Below are 20,414 nucleotides of genomic sequence, written 5' to 3' on the forward strand. Positions count from 1 at the left end.
ATGTGCCATATAATTCAGCACCCTCACTGAGAAGGTCGCTGAAGCAAACATCCACTTCCCAATGCGGCCCAGCGCTCGAGATTCCTTATCCAGCAGGTGGACCGAAGAACTCTCTTGGGCGAGTTCTCTCTTCGTGGCAGCCGCCACCAACATGGCATCGACCGGAGACCCCTTGGCCCACGACTGTCTGATGGGGGGCTAAGGACTTTGTCGGGCCGTCTCAGGATTGGCTCCACGGTGTCGGGCTCCTTCCACGCCCTGGTAGTAATAAGGTCTACCAGGGGGTCAGCCGGAGGGGACACCCAGGAGGTAGATGGGCCTGTCTCAAACGCCTCCAGGAAGACGGATTCGTCCGCGGAAGGTTTTTGGGCAGACCACCCCCCCTCTAATACGCAACATCTCCATGATGTCTCCGAAGGAGACATCCTCAGGGGGTGACCTTGGGGAACCTTCCCTTTCATCCAAATCCGTGTCTGTGGTGACTGACTCAGGGGAGTTTAGGTGCCTCCTTTTACACCTCCGTTTACGAGGGACCTCCTCGGTGGGACTGTCCGAGGAGGGCTCGTCAACTGTTTCCTATTCCTCCACGGGAATGGGCTGGAGTGCTTGGGCAGGCTGTCCCAATGGACGGATGACGGAGGATAGACCCATATGCAGCGAGGGTGTGTGAGGATCCAAAGCCCGGACCGGGGACCTGGAGGATCTCGACAGCACCCTCTCCACTACCTCAAAAGCCGAAGGAGAACTACTCTCCCCAGGCTCCGAGAGCAATCTCCTCGGCTCCGAGGTAGGGACCGGAGTCGGAGCCGATGCGGTCGGATCCAAGAGAGAAGTGTGCTCCGACCTCAGCGGTGCCGAAGACACAAACTCCCCCGGATCCGACGCTCGGCCCTCGGCCCCGAGAACTCGGATCCGAAACACTAGAGGGCATGGTCGGCGTCGAAGAGATCGGAGCTATCGGCGCCGACGAAACCCCGGCTCCGAAAGGGCCTGGATCCGATGACTCCAAAACCCGAAAACGGGTTGGAGAAGGAGTGATCGAAGCAAAGACAGAGGCTGCACTCCCCCCCAGAGGGGGGGGGAGGCAAGAGCACCCCCATCTGCATTTGGGTCTGCAGGAATCGTCGCATCATCATCCGATCCATAATCGGCTTCGGTGAGACTCCTGGTCGACCTAGAGGAAGTCATCGAGGCAGGCCGGGAGGGTCATCTCGACGATCTCGAGGGAGACCGGTACTCCTCCTCCGGCTCCGGAGAAAAATGAGGCGAACGGAGCCGAGAGGGGGAGGATCCGATAACCCTCGAGGGAGAGCTAGCTAGCTTAGATGGCGGGGCTGAGGGTTGAGTCTCAGCCCGCCTTTTATGAGACCTATGTCTCTCCTTATCTTTGTGCCTCTTCTCTTTAGAGGAAGAGGCACCAGAGTCCCCCAAACTCAAACCCGAAGCGGGAGGTTTAGTCCCCGGTTGAGTGGGGGGAACGGAAGGCACTGGGGCTGTGGAGACAGCCTGAGCCTTGGTGGGAGGGGAAGAAGCAGCCGAATCCTGGGGAAGCAAGCCCGCCAGGATTAGCTTATTCTTCCTGTCCCTAAGTGCCCGGGGGTTAAAGGCTGTTGATAAATGAGCCACCCCCAGGCATAAAACGCACTGAGTGTGGCCATCAGCAGGGGAAAGCTTATGGCCACACTCAGTACATTTTGAAAAAACGGCCTTGGGCCCTTCAGCCATTCTCTACAACAACGCACAACGCATGCACACCCAAACAGTAAGTGGGGGAGGGGGGCACAGAAAAACTAACACTAAACAAAAAAGGGAAACTATTTAACACACTATACTGGCTATAGGCTCTGAACACACACACACCACAATCAACACTAAGAAAAGGCTTTTCTGAGAAAAAAAGGAACACTCTCACCAGTCAGCTAAGGAGCTCTTCAAAAAGTAGCTGTCTACAGCCGCGGCAAAAACGATCTAAGGTAATACAGTTAGTAGCAGGGAATTATGGGTAGGGGGAGGAGCTAGGAGCTCGGATCTTGTAGCTTGTGAAGCTGCCAGCTCGGATCTGAGATCAGATCAGATATCCACAGGTTGCAGAGCAAATGAAGTAACTACTTCAGATCATTTGTTTACTTGAATTTCACTGATACTGTTTATGCTGTTTTTTGCTGAAATTGGTTGGGGGAAAAATACCTTGGACAATCTAGAAAAGGGATGAAAAAGATTAGATATCTATTGGATCAGCGTGCCCCTTTCACACTTTTGGATCACCTCTGCGGCAGTGGGCCAAATACTAAACCTTTGTCAAAGGGGAAACCTTTAAATCTCATTTTTGCATCATCTGGGAGGTTCTGAAAATGCAGCCATGCTTAAAACAGGATCAACAGTGTCATACACACTGCAAACAATGAATAGTTACATGTACAATACAAGAACAAATATTTTAAAGCAGATTTTTATTCACAAGAAGAAACTGTAGATAAAGTATTCCACATACGTTCGCAATATTCTGTCTGAGAATTTAAAATTCTGAAATTTAAACTTGCAGAAATATACAAAATTTTTCTCATGCCCATCAATAATTTTCCCCTCCTTAGTGCTCAGCAACAGAGGAGTCAACTAAGGCTATAGCATCTGGGTCAGGTTTGGGAGCGTTTTAAATTAAGAGTGAGGACCTTTAAACATCCTATCTGCCTTTTTTTAGGGACAGCTGGTTTACTATCAGAAAAACTGCAGGCAGTAAGACACAGCCTCTAAAGCAGACAGAACAGGAGGAATGGATGTAGGTTCTGGAAAATCCTTCTGTAACAACTCATAGTATTTCCTTTGGGACTGAAAATTGGGACATTCTAGCAAGAGCCTCAGAGAAACAGACCCCCCACCCCACCCCACCTGAAAGAATCAGAAAGTGAGCTCTTCTCTGAGCATGAATCAGAAATCAGAGGATAAAATCCTGAATCCATCTCTATATTCAGAATTGCAAATCTTTAATCGCTTCAGGAAAGGAGGCATCCCTGTTTATTACCAGAAAAGTACAGTTTTGTACCTACCATAAATGTAGATGTTCGAAGATCCACATTGCTGCAGTCCTTACACTTGGGTAGTCCGCTGTCCTCGGTCGGCCCGAATATCAAAGTATAAGGCTGACGTCGGTCAAGGCGCATTTGACTGACATCAGGACGTCAGGGTACAAATGCGCATGACCGACGTCATATCCTCAGTCTTTTCTTGCCCCAGATGTCAGAAGACCCTAAAAATAAAGGTCAAAACCAAAAGACAGCAAACAACCAACCAACCACCCTTGCACAAACTATATGTACAATATATACAATATACACAATACGTACAACCCAACCCACACAACCACCTCTAACTACAGAGGGGAAGGAGGGAGGGTAAATTGGACTGCAGCAATGTGGATCTTCGAACATCTACATTTATGGTAGGTACAAAACTGTACTATGTTCTTCATCCCACATTGCTGCAGTCCTTACACTTGGGTAGAATCCCAAAGCAGAGGTAAGGGAGGATGGCTAACTACAGGGAAGCAGGAGCTGCCAAAATGCCCTGCAAAACAGCAGTGGCAAAACCAGCCCTGGACTTAGAGTAAAGTGGCAGGTGATAATGCCTAGAGAAAGTATGCACTGAACTCCAAGTAGCTGCCTCCAAAATATCCTTGGTTGCCACTCCCCTCAAAAAAGCTGTTGAAGTGGCAGTAGCCCTAGTGGAATGAGGCCTAATCCCAGCTGGAATCTCCTTGCCATGATGGGAATAACAGAAAGCAATGCAAAACCCAATCCACTTAGAAATAGTTTGTTTTGACACAGGCTTGCCCTGAGAACTCAAAGCAAAAGAAACAAACAACTGCTGAGACTGCCTGAACCCTTTAGTTCTGTCCAAATAATAACGCAACTGCCTGTGTACATCTAAAGTGTGCAAAATCTTTCCCCTTTATTTTGGGGATTTGCATAAAAAGTAGGCAAATGAATAGTTTGGTTTAAAGCCACACTAGAAACCACCTTAGGCATAAAGGAAGGATTAGTACGTAATGATACCCTATCCTTATGGAAAATCAAGAAAGGCTCAACCGCCATAAGGGCCTGCAATTCAGAAACCCTTCTTGCAGAGGTAATGGCCAACAAAAAAGCAGTCTTCCATGACAAATACTTCAACTCAGCAGTAGCTGCAGGCTCAAAAGGTTGTAGAGTGAGTTTCTCCAACACAAAATTGAGATCCCAAGCAGGAGTAGGAGCTCTTCGTGGGGGTCTTATATTCTTTGCCCCTCTAAGAAATTGCTTGAACAAAGGATGAGAAAACAATGGTGGGTTGCAGTCATAGTGAGCTGAAATCGCTGCAGCATGAACTTTAATAGAAGAGAAAGACAAACCTTTGTCTAGTAACTCAGTAAGATATTGAAGAGCCACACACAAATTAGGCTCAGAAACATCAAAATCTTTTGCTGCACTCCAAAATAAAAATCTTTTCCATTTGTCTGCGTACACTTTCCTTGTACTAGGCCTTCTAGCTTCCAAAATAACACTCAAAACTTGCTGAGGAAGTGGAGGCCCACTATGGTTCAAAACAGAATATGCCAGGCTGTTAGGTGCAGAGAGTGAAGCTTGACATTTAGCAAATGGCTGTCCTCCTGCGACAACAGGTGTGGAATCGAAGGCAAAGGCCATGGAGGCTTCCGTACCAGACTTCTCAGTAATGGGTACCAGTGCTGTCGAGGCCAATCCGGAGCTATTAAAATCATCCTTGGCTTGTCCTGTCTGACCTTTAGAAGTACCTTTGGGAGGAGAGGCAGAGGTGGAAAGGCATACACATGAAGATTGCTCCAATTGAAAGAAAGAGCATCCACTCTCCAAGCTGTGGGATGAAACCTTTTGTGCAAAACTTTGGCAGCTGATGGTTTAGTGGAGAAGCGAACAGATCTATGTCTGGAGTTCCCCATGACACTGTCAATTTCTGAAATACATGAGGATCCAATTTCCACCGTGGGGATCCATAATTGCCTGCTCAACACATCTGCTAAGGAGTTCTGTGCTCCTGGCAGAAACCTTGCCTGAAGATTGAGCTGTAAACTGAGAGCAGTCTCCCACAAAATCATTGCTTGCCTGCATAGAGGATAAGAATGCTCCCCTTGCTTGTTGATGTACCACATGACAGTTGTGTTGTCTGTTAGAATCAACACCTGCCCTGGAAGAAGTAATTCCTTGAAAGCTATTAATGCAAACTGGACTGCTAACATCTCCTTCATGTTGATATGTAGATGTTGTAGTCTGACAGGCCACTTGTTTTGTATCCACTTTCCATTTAGATGAGCTCCCCAAGCTTTGTCTGAGGCATCTGTCGTTAAAATCTGACTCGCCTCTGGCCGGGTCACAGAGAGTCCCTTGTTTAGGTGACATTCCTGAGCCCACCACAAAAATTCCTTTTGAATGCAAGGTATTATTTGAATGACAGTGTCCAGATCCTGGCAGTGCGGTGTCCATACATTTTTGAGATACCATTGTAGCTTCCTCATATGCAGTTTGGCATTGGGAAGCACCAGAATACAAGATGCCATGAACCCTAATGCTTGAAGGAATGTCCTTGCAGTCAGCACGGACTGATGAGATAGTTGATGGAAGTAAAGGGATAGACTTTTGTTTGTCCGGGGTTAAAAAGGCCATCTGGGATGCTGTATTCAGTCTCACACCCAGAAAGCACATGTCCTGAGAGGGTACTAGACTGGACTTTATTTCGTTCACAGAATACCCTAGGCATCTTAGCACTGCTATCACATATTCCAAATGATGAAGAAGCTCTTCCCTTCCTTGAGCCAGAATCAGGCAGTCATCCAAATAAGGATAGATCTGTATTCTGTTTAGCCTGAAGAAAGCTATCACTGGAGCCAGAACTTTCGTGAACACTCTGGGCGCAGTAGATAAGCCAAAGGGCAATGCAGAGAACTGATAATGAGAAGTCCCAGCTCGAAAACGCAGATACTTCCTGCAACTTAGTCTGATAGGAACATGAAGGTAAGCCTCCTTGAGATCCAAAGTTACCATCCAATGATCTTTGCCCAGCAGAGGTAAAAGCTGCTGCAACGTCAACATTTTGAACTTGGGAATGTCCAGATAAGTGTTGAGGATAGATAAATCCAAAATTGGTCTCCACGTGTTCCCCTTCTTTGGTACTAGGAACAGGCGAGAATAAAATCCTAGACCCACTTCTGGCATAGGGACCGGCTGTATGGCCCCTATTTGGAGCAACAGAGAAACCTGCTTGTGAGCCTCTATTCTTTGTTGAGGAGGAACGTCTGGCATGCCTTTGAAAGGAGGCAAGGTATGGAAATAAAACCTGTAGCCGTGGTGTATGACATCCAATACCCATCTGTCTTGGGTAATTAAACTCCAATTTTCTTTGAAAAGTGCCAACCTTCCTCCCAAAGGTGCTGCCAGACGAGAAGGCTCTGGCAGCTGAAAAGGTAGGTCATTGGGTCTGTTTACGAAAGGACTGACCCCTGCCCTCACCAAGACTGTGCAGGAGAACTCCCTGTTCTAGGCCTGAAAGAGCCCTGAGCTCTGCCCCTACCATGTCTAGATCTACCCCTAGACTGGGAATCATAAGAAGGATACGTCCACCCCTTAGTAGGCCAATTTCTACTAAACTTTGGAGGCTGGACCTGCAAAAAATCTTTAACAGTCTGCATAGACTTAGCCTTGTCCTCCATTTTCTTTAAAACTGTCTCAACAGGAGGACCAAACAACACGTCAGATTGTAAAGGAGCATCTAAAATCCTTGTTTTAACATGATCAGACAAATTCTGATCCCGTAGCCAGGCGTGCCTGCGAAGAACTGACCCAGTGGCAGCCACCTAGACGAGGCCTGTACAGCATCAAAACCACATTGCAAAGAATGCTTACCCACCTGTTCAGAAACATGCACTAAATCTTGCAACTCTTTACAATCAATACCAACTGCCAGAGCATCAACTTTAGACTTTAATTGTGAAAGGAGATAGTTCTGGTATTTCAACATGTGAAACTGGCAATTCAAAGCCCTCATAGCAAGAGTGGAAGAAGTATAAACTTTCTTTCCCCATCTATCCAAGGCCCTAGCCTCTTTGTCTGCAGGAACCGGATTCTTAACAACAGAAGCCTTAACACCTTTAGGCCCCTGACTAACAGTTTCTGGGTCAGCCCTAGGACTAAGATACTTATGAGCTTCAGGCACCCTGTAATACCTATCCGGCTTAACAGGAGCAGGAGGCAAAGAATCAGGATTAAGAGAAGCCCCTGTAAAAACATCTTCTACTACATCCAAAACAGGAGGTATAGCCAAAGGCCTATGCTGGGGTAAAAACAAAAATTCCCTAAGCCTTTTCCTGGAATCAGAGAAGTCCTGACCTTCCCACTTAAAATGCTCCCTCATGGAATGAAGAGTTTCTGAAAAAGAAAAATCCTCAGGAGGAGAAGCAGAAGGAGTAGAATCATCCACATCAGAATCAGAATAAGGAGAGTACTCCTGCAAGTCTTCAGCCGAAGACTCTGAAACATCTGAAGCCTGCTCAAAACCCCCCAGCTCAGGCTCCATCCTAGGTCTCTTATCAGGAGGGGGCATAGAACCCCTAATTAAAGTAATCAAATCTTCTGCCATTTTAAGCATATGCTTCTTGGGCACAGTACCTGAAGAGCTAGGGGTAACACCAACTGAAGCCAAACTTGGCCTGCCCCAGGGAGAAGCCTTTGAAACAGAAGGAGAGGGCCTAGCCACCCTAGGAAGGGAGGGGAGAATAGTAACCTGAGAAGCCCCCTCAGCCTGACTTGCCTCCTGAGAGGCCACATCTTGCAATAATAAGGTCTCGCCCTGGGAACATAAAGAAACCTCCGGTGGAGCCACCGGCTCCACCGACACCTCTAAAGAACCGGCGTCCGGTACAGACGGTTCTTCTAGCCTAGGCTTAACTGCCTTGTCCTTGCGCTTCTTCGAAGAAGCGGGCGTCGGAGCATCCGACGGCATTTTATAATTACACCGCTTCCCAAAGACTAACCTTGCACAATCCAACCTTCTCTTTATAGTGCGTTTATTAAATCTAGCACAAGAGCGACAGCCAACAACGTCGTGCTCAGGCCCTAAACAAGGAATACACAAAGTATGATAATCTCTATGCGGTATCTGTTTCCCACAAGAAATGCAATTATTGACTTTTTCTGACATCCGGTAAATCACTGAGGCAAGAAAAAACTAAAATATTCCCAACGGGTACTTAGCCAACTTTGAACTCGGTCTGAAACTTCGAAATCGAAAAATCTCAGAACGCCAACCGGCACTTGCAATGCTGCTTCTGCATCAGACCATGCGGCAAAAAAGACTGAGGATATGACGTCGGTCATGCGCATTTGTACCCTGACGTCCTGATGTCAGTCAAATGCGCCTTGACCGACGTCAGCCTTATACTTTGATATTCGGGCCGACCGAAGACAGCGGACTACCCAAGTGTAAGGACTGCAGCAATGTGGGATGAAGAACATCTACTTTTACAAGACAGCTCAAAAGCCTGAATCAAATCCTGAGGCAGTTCCAGCAAACTCCTATACAAAGAAATTTGAGGAGTATATACAGGTTTGTTTTTCTCTTTTTGACAGGAAAAATGGGGCTAACCCTAATGGCAAACGCTGCTTCCACAGGGATGAGCGAAGAATTCTAACACACCAGGGTAACTTTCCCTGTTCCCTCTCCCATGACCAACAAGAGCAGCTTTCCCCTTGCTCACTGCAGGAACCCCAACAGCCACAGAGGATGTGATAATCCCTGGTCCATAGTAGCTATAAGTGCTACACCAGAAGGGTCCGAGGTAAAGGAAGAATGGTCTGCAGCACAACAAATGGCAACAGCAAAGTCCCTCACCTGCAGCTGAGGCAAGCTGCTAGCTAGCTGTGGTGACAAAGGCTGTTTAACTTTCTTTTTGTGGCTGGAAAAGAAACTGGCCATGGGACTGAATCTGTTTCCTGGTCAAGCTGAAGGTAGTGCCTCTATCATGGGGAAAATAAGCAACAAATGCCAAAAAAACTACCAGTCCATGAAAGTTACCTTGTGAATGCAGTTTGATTACCTTTGCATAAATGTAAGTTTGCCTATGTCACAAGTGATAATTCAATAAAGATGTTAAGACAATCCATTAAAAACACAACACTCCTAGCTTTAAAACAACTTCCCACAAGATGAACGTAATAAAACATCACTAAAAAATAAGAAAATGGGAGTTTTTTTTCTCCAAAGAGAACTTATTTGCCCAGCTAAGAAAAGCACAAGCCAACCATCGATCCTCGAAAGTCTCAGAAGAGCATACTGTTCTGTGGCATGAAAGCAGCGAAGGGCTTTGTACCCAAACTTGTCTTTTACACAACACATCTCAATGTACTACATGCTGTTCTGGAGGCCATATAAGGAAAATAAGCTGTTGAATGGAATTTAGAGGAAAGCTACCAGAAAGACCCATAGGATGGAGATGAAAGAATATGACCAGAAGCTAAAAGGAAATATAGCTTTTCTCATATGAAAACAGAAGAGAGAGGACAGACATATTAATGTAAAAAGATAAGGTTGGAGAGATGTGCAATTATGAACAGGCAGGACACAAACAGAGAAGACAAAAGAGCTCACAGGCAAAAGAATGCAGATTACTACCTGGATCTCAAAGGCCATAGGACCGCTCCCTACCCCATTTGCTGATGAACCAAAACAGACATTACTTGAGTAGATGGTCATCATGGCTTGGGAGACCTGAGCCCTAGAAGGAATGGAAAGTAATGAGGATTGACCTCATCTCCAAAATGTTGATGCACAAGATAGATTCTGAAGTTGACAAGACCCAGGAATCAACTGCTTACTGTAACACGCTCCCAACACCTTAGGGCAGCCCCGATATGAGGTGATCACTTCCATGAGATTGGAAAAAGATGGAATGGGCTTTGGCTAGCTTCAGTAGATGAATCCACCAGTAAACGGGTCTCTTGCAAACTTGCACACTTGTGAGAGACACTGCATGTCAGCGTGGAAAATGTACTCACAAACCAACTGCAGTTTCTTCATGAGGAAATTAGCAAAGCATAGCATAGCACTGGAATATAAGCCATCATGAGACCTAGATCCTTAAGACAAAGATCAACTTAAACACTAAGAATCCAAAATTAGGATGGCCTTGGACTGCAGGGGTGTACTCTCTTCATTAGAAAGCTGGGTGAAAGCTTCAGCAAGTAAAAGTGAGCAACTACGAAAGTATAAGCTTTGACTTTATACAATTCATTGTGATGTAAAGAGAAAGTTGAACTTCAGGCAAAAAATGTTTAGTACAGTCAACTGCAGCAGGACAGTAGGAGACAGTCTTACAGATATAAATACCTTGGCTCCCTCCAATATCTGATTGGTTGGAACTAAACATATCCACTTTTAAAACACCAGGGGGCTGAGGTGAGTCAGAATGGAAAGCTTCAGAAATGGTAATGACTAGATACTAATAACCTATGAACACAAGAAGTGGACAAACCTGGACATGTCTGCCATCCTGATGAAGAGAAAGGCATCTTGGCAAACCACAGGGTGTTGCTTATAGAATCCTGCCCTCTTTAGGGAACCTAAAAAGGAGATAAGCGGAGTAAGATTATAGTTGTGAAGTGGGAATGAGTATATCGGTATCCACACAAGCTCTTCATGGTTCCACTGCATTAGAGAGGATAAAGAGATAGGACGGAATTAGGACACCCACTCTGTGCAATTATGGTATGCTTCTTACACAACTTACAATGTTCTTTGTGGGCCAAAGTTGCAGCTACAGCTTAAAGGGTATATTCATTTAGCTGTTCCAATCCAAGTAGGTGTGTCTGTCTCACTGTTTGGATAAAGAATGGATGATGCCCTTCAGGATCATCACTCTGAATATTCTCAAACCTACTGTAATCTTCACCATTTGTCTACTATATCACCTAATCTCTATAATACCTCTTTTCATCACATGATCTCAGCAAAACAGACTCCTGCTCATTCAAGCGCCCTCCAACAAAACCCCTCTTCAAAAAACTCAACCTTTTTCATTACTCTCTAAGCACAACCAACCATACTTCTCTTCTCATAAGTGGTGATATTCACCCAAACCCCAGACCCAATCAATACCCCACCACTACTAGCTCCTTAACTCCCAAACATTCACAAATACAGTCACCCCAAAAATCTACAGATCCTCAGCCTTACCACACAAAGTATGTGTGATAAAAATCACTCCCACTTGCCGGATGTCTCAACATACACCAGATGTGCTTCAGTGAACCCACTGCTTTGAGGCCCTTATGAGGCCAATAGGGTCATGAAAGCATCACATATTCAGTGAATGGATTCTTTAGTCATTAACTTTCCAGATTTTCCCGCTTTGCAAGGAAGCTATAATTTATGGGGTTTTTGGGCCATTAGAAGACATGCTTGAAGTAAAAGTGACATTCCTCAGTCGAAGGACAGAAGCATCAGGTCTCCAGTAAGATCCTGAGGTTTCTGGCTCTCTGAAGCCAGGTTTTTTTTTTGAAAAATATGCAATACTCACAACATGATACCAGATTTCCCCAGAGATAAGAATGTAGTTAAAGTAGTAATCTTTTGTTGGAATCAGTTTCCTAGAGGCATGATTAATGTTTTTTTTTTTTTCTGGGAATGTCATCTACCTCAGAAAGATCAGAAAACTTACAACCAAAAAAGGTAAAAATCAAGAATATGTAATACAGCAGCGCAAAAATAAAAATAAAATAAATTGAGAGGTAAATATCATGGGATTTTTCTTTTAGTTGCCTAGAGGAGACCATAAGACAGACAAGCCCATTTATTGCTTCAGAGAGAGTCTACTTATTTCCTCAAAAGAAACAAGTTTTGATCCAAATGTTGAGCAAAGAATGCATGTACAGCATGAGCTCAATCACAGTAATGCCAATTCACATATTCAAGCTGGTTATAATTTTATATTTGTCATATTTTCTCACATTAAGTGTTTCAGCTGGGTTGGGCTAAACGGTCTTATATCCCTCCCTGTGTACTTGCATTACTATTCTCACAATAAGGTCACTGTACCACAGAGAACAATGACATGCAACATAAAGTCACTCACTTTTTCTTCAAGAGGCTGCAAGACTAACTACCCTCAACACAAAATATATGAATATCATCTTGTTCATAGCCATCACTAAAGAGAAACAGAAAAAGCACAATTCAAGCAGTAAAGCTTAAGCAAGTGCGACAAAAATGCAGGTGACCAGAGCAAATGCACTTACATCTGGCAAAAAAATAAAGATTACAGGGTGCTTTCGCCTACTGATATTCCCCATCATAGGAATGAGACCAGCCCCATTCTTCTGTAGATGCCTGAAAGTGTGAAAGTTGGTAGGTGTCTGCCTGTAGCTAATACCCAATCAATATAAACTTCTTTGCATCAGTGGCTCTAACATCACTACAATTAGAACAGGGAGGAGAAATGCGTCACATTATCTTTTTAGTTTAACTAAATTTTATATCTATACACACACACACTAAATATATATATAATATATACACACAATATTTATATATACACATTATATATCTATTTAGTGTGTATACATACACACACTCGCGCGTGCACACACACACACACACACACACACACACACACACACACACACACTCGCGCTCGCACACACACTCGCGCTCGCACACACACTCGCGCTCGCACACACACTCGCTCTCACGAACTAAATCCTTTGTTACTGACCCATAGTGCAAATGATGTATTCCTTTATCAATCTGGCTCAGTTCAGAAATGAAATTTGTCTTCTGAATTGGCTCACTTACTTTCTAAGCAAACAAAAAATACAAACACACATACATATGTATGTACATATAGCAGCTATGTATATACAGTGATAATGCTTGAAGTCAACTTAGCAAGCAATGTAAAGTAACCATTGCAATGTTTACCTTTATTCCTGGCTTCGGATAGTTTTTCTGCCAACTCAAATATCATTTCAAAAACTTTAACACTGGGGGAAAAAAAAATACTATTTATAAAATCAGCAGCCACTGGAATGGTACTTGTATTACAGTTCTAAGAAAGAAAAAGAAATATAGTGCCTCAGAATTGTGTGTACTACATACATATATATAGTTGTGCAATAAAATCCATCATACCTCCAATACAAACCAAAATATTTGAGGAAACAAAAGATTGTACAGTATCCTACAAATGTACAAAATAAAAATGAATACACCACCATAAAAAAAAAAAAAAAAAAAAAAAAAAGGAGGAGGAAAATACTCATATCAGTGGCATTTTCATCCACCTTATGTTCTAAAACACCATCCTTTCAGTTTCCTGCCTGGATCCTGCACAGTGGTGAACCCTCACCACCTCATTACCACTGCTGCTAGTACAGGAAGGATTCAGTTTGGGAAGAAGTTCTCTCTCTATCATCATGCCCTTCAGTTGTTTTGAACCCCCTGCTGCTTCTAAGATGTGGTCCTGTCTATGCCTTGGCTTCACAACTATTACATACAACACTAAAAGTAACAAGTTCTTGTAGGCTCCCTGAATTGCCAAGTATCTGGTCATTTTAATTAGGAGTGACTCACTGAAACACCAATTTATTTGAGCAAATTCCCTTTTCCAAAGATGGTCCCAAACTGCAGTTTAAGGGTGCATCTGTAGGGGTGAAATTCCCATCATGGTGGCAGGGCAAGTGGCACAGTCTCCCCTTCAAAACTCAGAGAAGCACCCCTTTGGAGGGAGCAATTCCAAAAGTTGAGTATTTCAGTGAATTAGCTTAAATCCAACTGCTAGATACTCCTGGGATTCTTCACACTGATATTAGGCTGTCTTGCTCCCCCTCCCCACATCCTCACATAAACACACATTCAGCAATTGTATATGCCAAGTTCTGCAGCTACCACATAAAGCCACTAGCACCTGCATGCCCTTAGTATGCAAACTGGTATTTCCTTAGGTCTCTACTCCTCTGACCTTTTTACCTGCCAAGCCCATAATGGCTTTGGCCAGTCGGCACACCTGATAATTTTGGGAACAGAATCTGTCATGAGCTCACTCTCACAGCACATTCTGTGACAATCAGCTCTCAGTTTTTACTTCCACAACCTATGCACCACTTTATTGTGCTGCATTGTTTATGCCTGCCTACACAAATAACTGCATCCCTCATTCACTGTTAAGTTTGAGTCCTCACTGCTCAGGCAAATTCTGATAAGCTCTTGGCATTTAACCACTCCCTCGAATTGTATAAATCAAAAATTCTGATGGTACGTAAAACCAATCTACTTAGTAAGATGCAGATTCTATTTAAAATGTTTCTTTTCCTCACCTCTTGCAAGAGCTGCATGAAGCCTGTTCCTTTTTTTTTTTTTTTTTTTTACATTTTGTCAGTTTTAGCCCCACAACCTCTTCAAGAAGCTACTACCACATTTTCCATAAACTATTATGTTTTCTCCCCTAACCTGCACATTGTCTTCAAATGTGGCAAGCAGTTGGAGTCATTTCCTTTAAAAGTGTCTAGAATACCTTCACTCTGCCTCAAGACTGTACATATTAAGCATTTCTAGTCTCACAATACATGGCTTTTGGTGAAGAGTACATAATGTTTGTGGACCTCTTATACTCACTTCGGCAAGGACATGATCAGAATAAAATAAATTCCAGAAGCTCATACAATATTTCTAGAAAAAGGTTATACTAACTACATATTGAGGAGAAAGATGGTACAGTTATAAGCAAGTCTTCTCACTTTTGCAGTATTCTTTACTTTTCGGATATTATGCTGAGAGCAGCGTAATGTCCGGATGGTACACCAAAGCCTTTACACCTTCCAGGTGTCATACATCAGATGTATATCCTACATGCAAAGCGTAAGGTACACATGTGACGTACAGATGCCTAATCCTCAGAAATGAAGTGCCCCATGAGAACTGAAGAAATAATGTGCACATCCAGGAAAGGAATCAGAAGAAAAGGATGGAATAGGGACCCCCTCAAACAGGAGTTGGGCACAAGAAAATAGGGGGTAGAATACTCCCACAGTGAAACGTAGGACATATACTGTTATGGCACGATTTTACAAAATTGCACTGTCCTTCATCATCACTTTTGTAGTATTCTTTACTCTTGGGAGAGTACAAAAGCTACTGGAAAGTATGGGAGGAGGAAGGCAGAGAAAAGCCCTTCACAAACCCATGAAGGATAGCTGTAGCAAATCCTGCCCTGAAAATGACAACTTATGTTTGGTAAAAGTGTGAACAGAACAGGTAGCAGCTTCCAAGATGGATCTAATATCCAAACTTTTGAAAAAAGCACCAGAAGAAAGAGGTAACTGCTCTGAAAGAATGACCACAAACAGAAGAGGAAAGCTGCTTGCTACGAAAACAATAAGGCCTTAGAAATCCAGGAGGAGAAGATTTGCTTACATACTACCAAACATAATCTGGCATGAAAGGAAACAAAAGGTTGCTCAGATTTCCTGATGCATTTTGTTTTACCCAATATCTGAGCTGTGTAAATCCAAGCTGTGTTGTACCCACTCACTAGAAGTCTGTGAAGAATGAAAAAAAAGGAGGGGAAATGAATAGATTGATTCAAGGACAAATCATTATTGATTCAAGGACAAATAATTAACCACCCTGGTCATACAAAAATTGTTAAGAAGAGACACTCCATCCTTGTAAAAAACTAAAACAATGAGGAACCACCATCTCAGTTTGAAGTTCAAAAACCCTATTAGCAAACTAAGAGCCACCAACACAGTCTTCCAAGTACAATTCTGCAGTGAAGAAAAGGGACAGTCAATTTTTCAAGAACACAATTAAATGTCCCAAAAAGGAGAAATAGGCTTTCTTAGAGGCCAGCTATGAAGGACACCTTTTAGGAATTGTTGGACTTCAAAACTAGAAGTCAAAGGTGAATTCAGAGGCAGACAGGCAGAAATTGTTGACAAATTATCTTTAACAGAAGAATACGACAAACCAGCATTAAGCAATTCACACAAATAAGGGCCAGAGACGACCACAGAAAATGGGCCCGGGTCATGCTTGACACTAAACAAAAAATCTCTTATATATGGTCACATAGGACTTTCTGGAAGTGGCTTTTCTGGTTTCCTGCAAAACTTGAAGCATGCATGTAAAAACTGGTGCCTGAAAGGAATTGGAACTCTATTACCCAAAGTGCCAGTGTCAGTTGAAATGTGGACAAGTGAGGGTGAATGACAGATCCTGTGTCTTGTGTGAGTAGATCCATCCTGTGAGGTAATTTCTTCTTATTAACCTGGTCTCAGGGCAAATCACTACAAAGGTGAACTAGTGCTGTCTGAGCTAAAAGGGAGTCACCAGCAAGATTGTGGATGTGTACTGCATGAAAAGTAGAAGAAAAAGAAGATAGGCATACAGAAACATCCCCTTTAAGAAAAATACACGGCATCCACTCTCCTGACCAAAGGACTTGGCACTCTGGAAAAAGGCTGTGAAAGTTGTCTGTTCAGAGAGGAGATAAAAAGATCCACCTGAGGAGTGCCCCACCGATGTACAATGTCCAGAAACATCCATATGAACCATCCATTTGTGAGCTGTCCTGGACCTGCTCAAAAAAAGTCTGCCACTGTGCTCTGAAGGAATGTCAGCCACTTGAAGAGCCAGGCAATGGCAGCTTGCAAAATCCCAAACCAAAAGAGCCAGCCTGCAAAGAAGGTAAGATTTTGTGCCCCACTGCTTGCTGATGTACTACATGACCGTGGTATTGTCTGTAAAAATCTTTACTGGACCTGGAACCCAAAGGGAGTGAAAGGCCTGAAGAGCTAGGCTCCACCCCCAAAGCAGGAGAACAGACACTGCCCTACTGATGGACAACAGCCATTCATGGAAAGGCTCACCCAGACTCTGCTACAGTTTGCCGTGAGGGAAATGTTAGTTTGCTTTTTATCTGTTGTATTCTGTATTAGTTTATTGCCTTTTTCTATTTTGTATACTGTGATTTGTTTTCTTTACATGGTGTTTTACTTGTATTCTGCTTTTAAGTGCATATTAAAACTTGAAGAGACCATAGCTCGGTCTCTTGTGAGCAAGACAGAAAGTTTTCCTACCCTCCCACCCGGTTACTGTTGTGTTCTGTAACACCACTGCCACCATATATCTCATTTCCTCTCTGCTTTTACTGGCTGGTGTGAGTATGCACAACATTATCATATTGCGAAATCAATCCCTTTAAACTATTTAAATTTATTGGCCATCCTACTGTGTTCCATAGTACCAGAATACAAAAGTGACTACCCCCTTTCAATCTGTCTTGCTGTTTTAAAAGTAGTGACTCTCCAGTAAAACTTAACTTTTTAGACAGTTAAAACTTGTTACCTACTTTCACATCTCACTCCTCTAGTGCACACTGCAGTGTTTAGGATAAACACTTTTTTTTCCCATCTTACCTTTAAGCATCTATTACAAGACCACCAGTTATTGGAGAGCCCACATTCTGCCTCTGAGTAGTCATCTTGGGATTAGTGCTTCTGTTTTCTCCTGGTGAGAGGAGGAGTGCAGTTGCATTATTTCCTGGAAACTGCTGATCACCAAAAAAGCTTAATAACTGCTTTATAGGTGACAGCCGGGAATCTGTGCTTATATTCTGATCCTGGGGAGAGTAGGAGCAGAATGCTTTGATTCCCAACTCTCTCTGGTTGGAGAGAGCGTCTGTGCTTAACGTACCTGAGTGGTCTGGTTGCTATTCGAGGCATCTACCAGAAAAAGGTTGCAAGCCCGCAGAACCTTGCATCATCTGGGACAAGACTGTGGATCACCAAACAGGCCGTGGCCTGCTTCTCTTCTTGGGATTGGTGCTAACATTTTACTTCTGGTGAGAGAAGAAGCAAAGCAGTATTGCATCCCAACAGAGTGAAGCTGTGCTGAGACCAGCATTAGTAGTAGCCAGGCAAGTAGCCATTCATGCAACTCCCCTTGTCGTCATTCTTGACAAGCTAATTCTTTATTTTTCAGTAAGTACCGCTTGATTTCTTTATAACTTCAGAATATCTGCCTAAATATGTCATCCTTAAATTTTCATGGTCTACGTATTAGTTTCCCCTCAAGTGTTTGGCAGTGCTCTGTACAGACTCGGACACAAAGTGAAATTTTTTCTGTAAAAGGAATATACAAGGAAACAGCTCCAGTACTTGGTAATAATGACCATCCCTCCTGTCTGAAGGTCAGCTCCCTTTGCTTTCTCCTATTAACCTGGTAAACATGGGCATTCTGAGGCAGTGTAGCAACTGCCTCATGTACACAGACAACCCTCTCCTCTTACCTCCCAACACTCAGACTTCTGAGAGATGCACTTATATATCCAAATTGGAATCCATGCACTCTCAAGCCAAGACCAGAATAGCTGGTCAAAAGGAGAAGGTCAACACCTGCACCACATCACATGTAACACGTAGCCCTCCAGAACACCCACCATCACAGCTTTCACATAAAAGCACAAACCACACACCCACCTTTGTGGAGGCTCTCGATAGAAATCTACCCAAACAGCAAAGACCTCCAAGGCAGAAACGTACTCTACCACCACAATACAGCACAAACCACAAGACACATAGCTCACCTACACAGTGTGCCCCTCAACCTATGTCCCCAAGGCAAAACAGCTTGCCCAATACACTAATCATAGGTGACTCGATAGTGAGGCACACTGATGTCCCACTCACTAGATTGAATAAGGAGAAGGTAACAGTCAGTTGTCTATCAGGTGCCAGAATCCAACACGTAACACACCCACTCAAGTCACTCCACAACAAGTACAAATATGACTCTGGATGTTAATGACCTGAGATGCACCATCCTGGAATACATGAAGAGACATGAAGGAGCTCTCCGATTATGTGGCCCAGGCAAGTATGACCCCAGAATGATACCGTACAAGCAGAAAACGATTGACTTCAACAACTGGCTAAGTTTCTGGTGTCATTCTAAGGGGATCCAGTATCTGTCTGTTTGGGGTGCCATGACTGAAAGACCTCAATGCTTTGCCAGGGATGACCTGCATCTGCCACCCGTGGGTTTCCAGATACTGGCTAAGGCTCTTGCCACTCCCATACTGCCTTTTTTTAGGCGATATTCCAAAGACCAAATTACCAACGCAACAGCTATAAATATATGCAATCTGAGGGTCATGCTGCTCAATGCTAGAAGTCTAAATCTCAAGATGCACTTGCTCGAAGCACTCCTCAAAATGGAGAGCATCGACATTTGTGCTGTAATAGAGACCTGGTTTAAAGCAGCAGAAAGCACCCCTGCACTACCAGGCTATAACTCATTCCACACCTTTTGGCCCCAGAACATTAACCGTAGCTCCAAAGGTGGTGGTGTCTCCATATTCATAAAGGATATGCACACCTCCAGACTACTAGCCCAGCATAATGCATCTGAGATACTTCAGGTACAGTTAACATTGGGTAAGATGGCAATTCAGGTCGTAGCCTACTATAGGTACCCAACCATGTCTCAAGACTCTCACTCCACATTCCTAAGCACCCTGGAAACTATTAGGTTCCAACCCAACACTTTCATACTAGGTGACTTTCAACTACTCCTCCATCAACTGGGAAAACTACTCGTGCACCAATACATTGGCCCAACTCTTCCTGGAATTCATCAGTTCCAAAGCCCTGGACCAGGTCATTCTTACCCCCACTAGAGAAAGCAACATCCTTGACCTGGTAATTAAAAACATGGGCAACCATTGCTCTACACCAGTAGTCAATTCCTCCCTGGTTAGATCAGACCACAAACTAATCACCATGGAAATCCGCATCTCACCCACACCCCCCGCAAAGGTAACCACCATGAAAAACTTCTCTAAAGCTGACTTTGGGCGCCTAAAAACAGAGGTGGCGAACTTCACGGCACCCATGTCAATGAAAAATGGGTGCATGACTGCTGAATCACACACTAATGCACTGTATGAACATGTACATAAATGAGTTGAACTAGCCATATCCAACAGAACCAAGACGCTCTCCTCCAAAAAAAGGAAGCCGATCTGGTGATCCCCTGCTCTGCAACAGAAGGAAGAAATTGTTGCAGAAAAAGGTGAAGTTCCAAGACTGAAAAAATTCCCTTATTAGCCTAAACAAAAGTTGAGATCCCTCATCAAAACCTCTAAAGCCAGCTATGAAGGCAGAATTGCAGGAGACCCTAAAAGCAACCACAAAGCCTTCTATAGTTATATCAAGGATCTCCACGGCAACACCCAGGTTTGCTCAGAGTTACTGCACAATGGTACCTCCTATACTGAGTCAACAGATATTGCCAATATACTGGCAGACAGATTCAGTGCCAACTTTACCCATCTTACCCTCCCCAAAGGACCAATCACAATA

At 43.8% G+C, this 20,414-nt stretch overlaps 1 protein-coding gene across 1 annotated transcript in view; it reads right to left on the reverse strand.

Moving 5' to 3' along the window:
• Nucleotides 1-20,414, reverse strand: part of CUEDC2 (CUE domain containing 2) — a 480,204-nt gene that overhangs the window by 401,332 nt on the left and 58,458 nt on the right. The window contains exon 4 of the mRNA XM_044055621.1: nucleotides 12,914-13,034. Within this exon, the coding sequence (XP_043911556.1) occupies nucleotides 12,914-13,034 (121 nt within the window). The remainder of the gene's footprint in view (nucleotides 1-12,913; nucleotides 13,035-20,414) is intronic.

This window comes from Protopterus annectens, chromosome 14.part0 (genome assembly GCF_019279795.1).
Source record: "Protopterus annectens isolate FY-2018-M chromosome 14.part0, PAN1.0, whole genome shotgun sequence".
Taxonomy (NCBI): Eukaryota; Metazoa; Chordata; order Ceratodontiformes; family Protopteridae; genus Protopterus; species Protopterus annectens.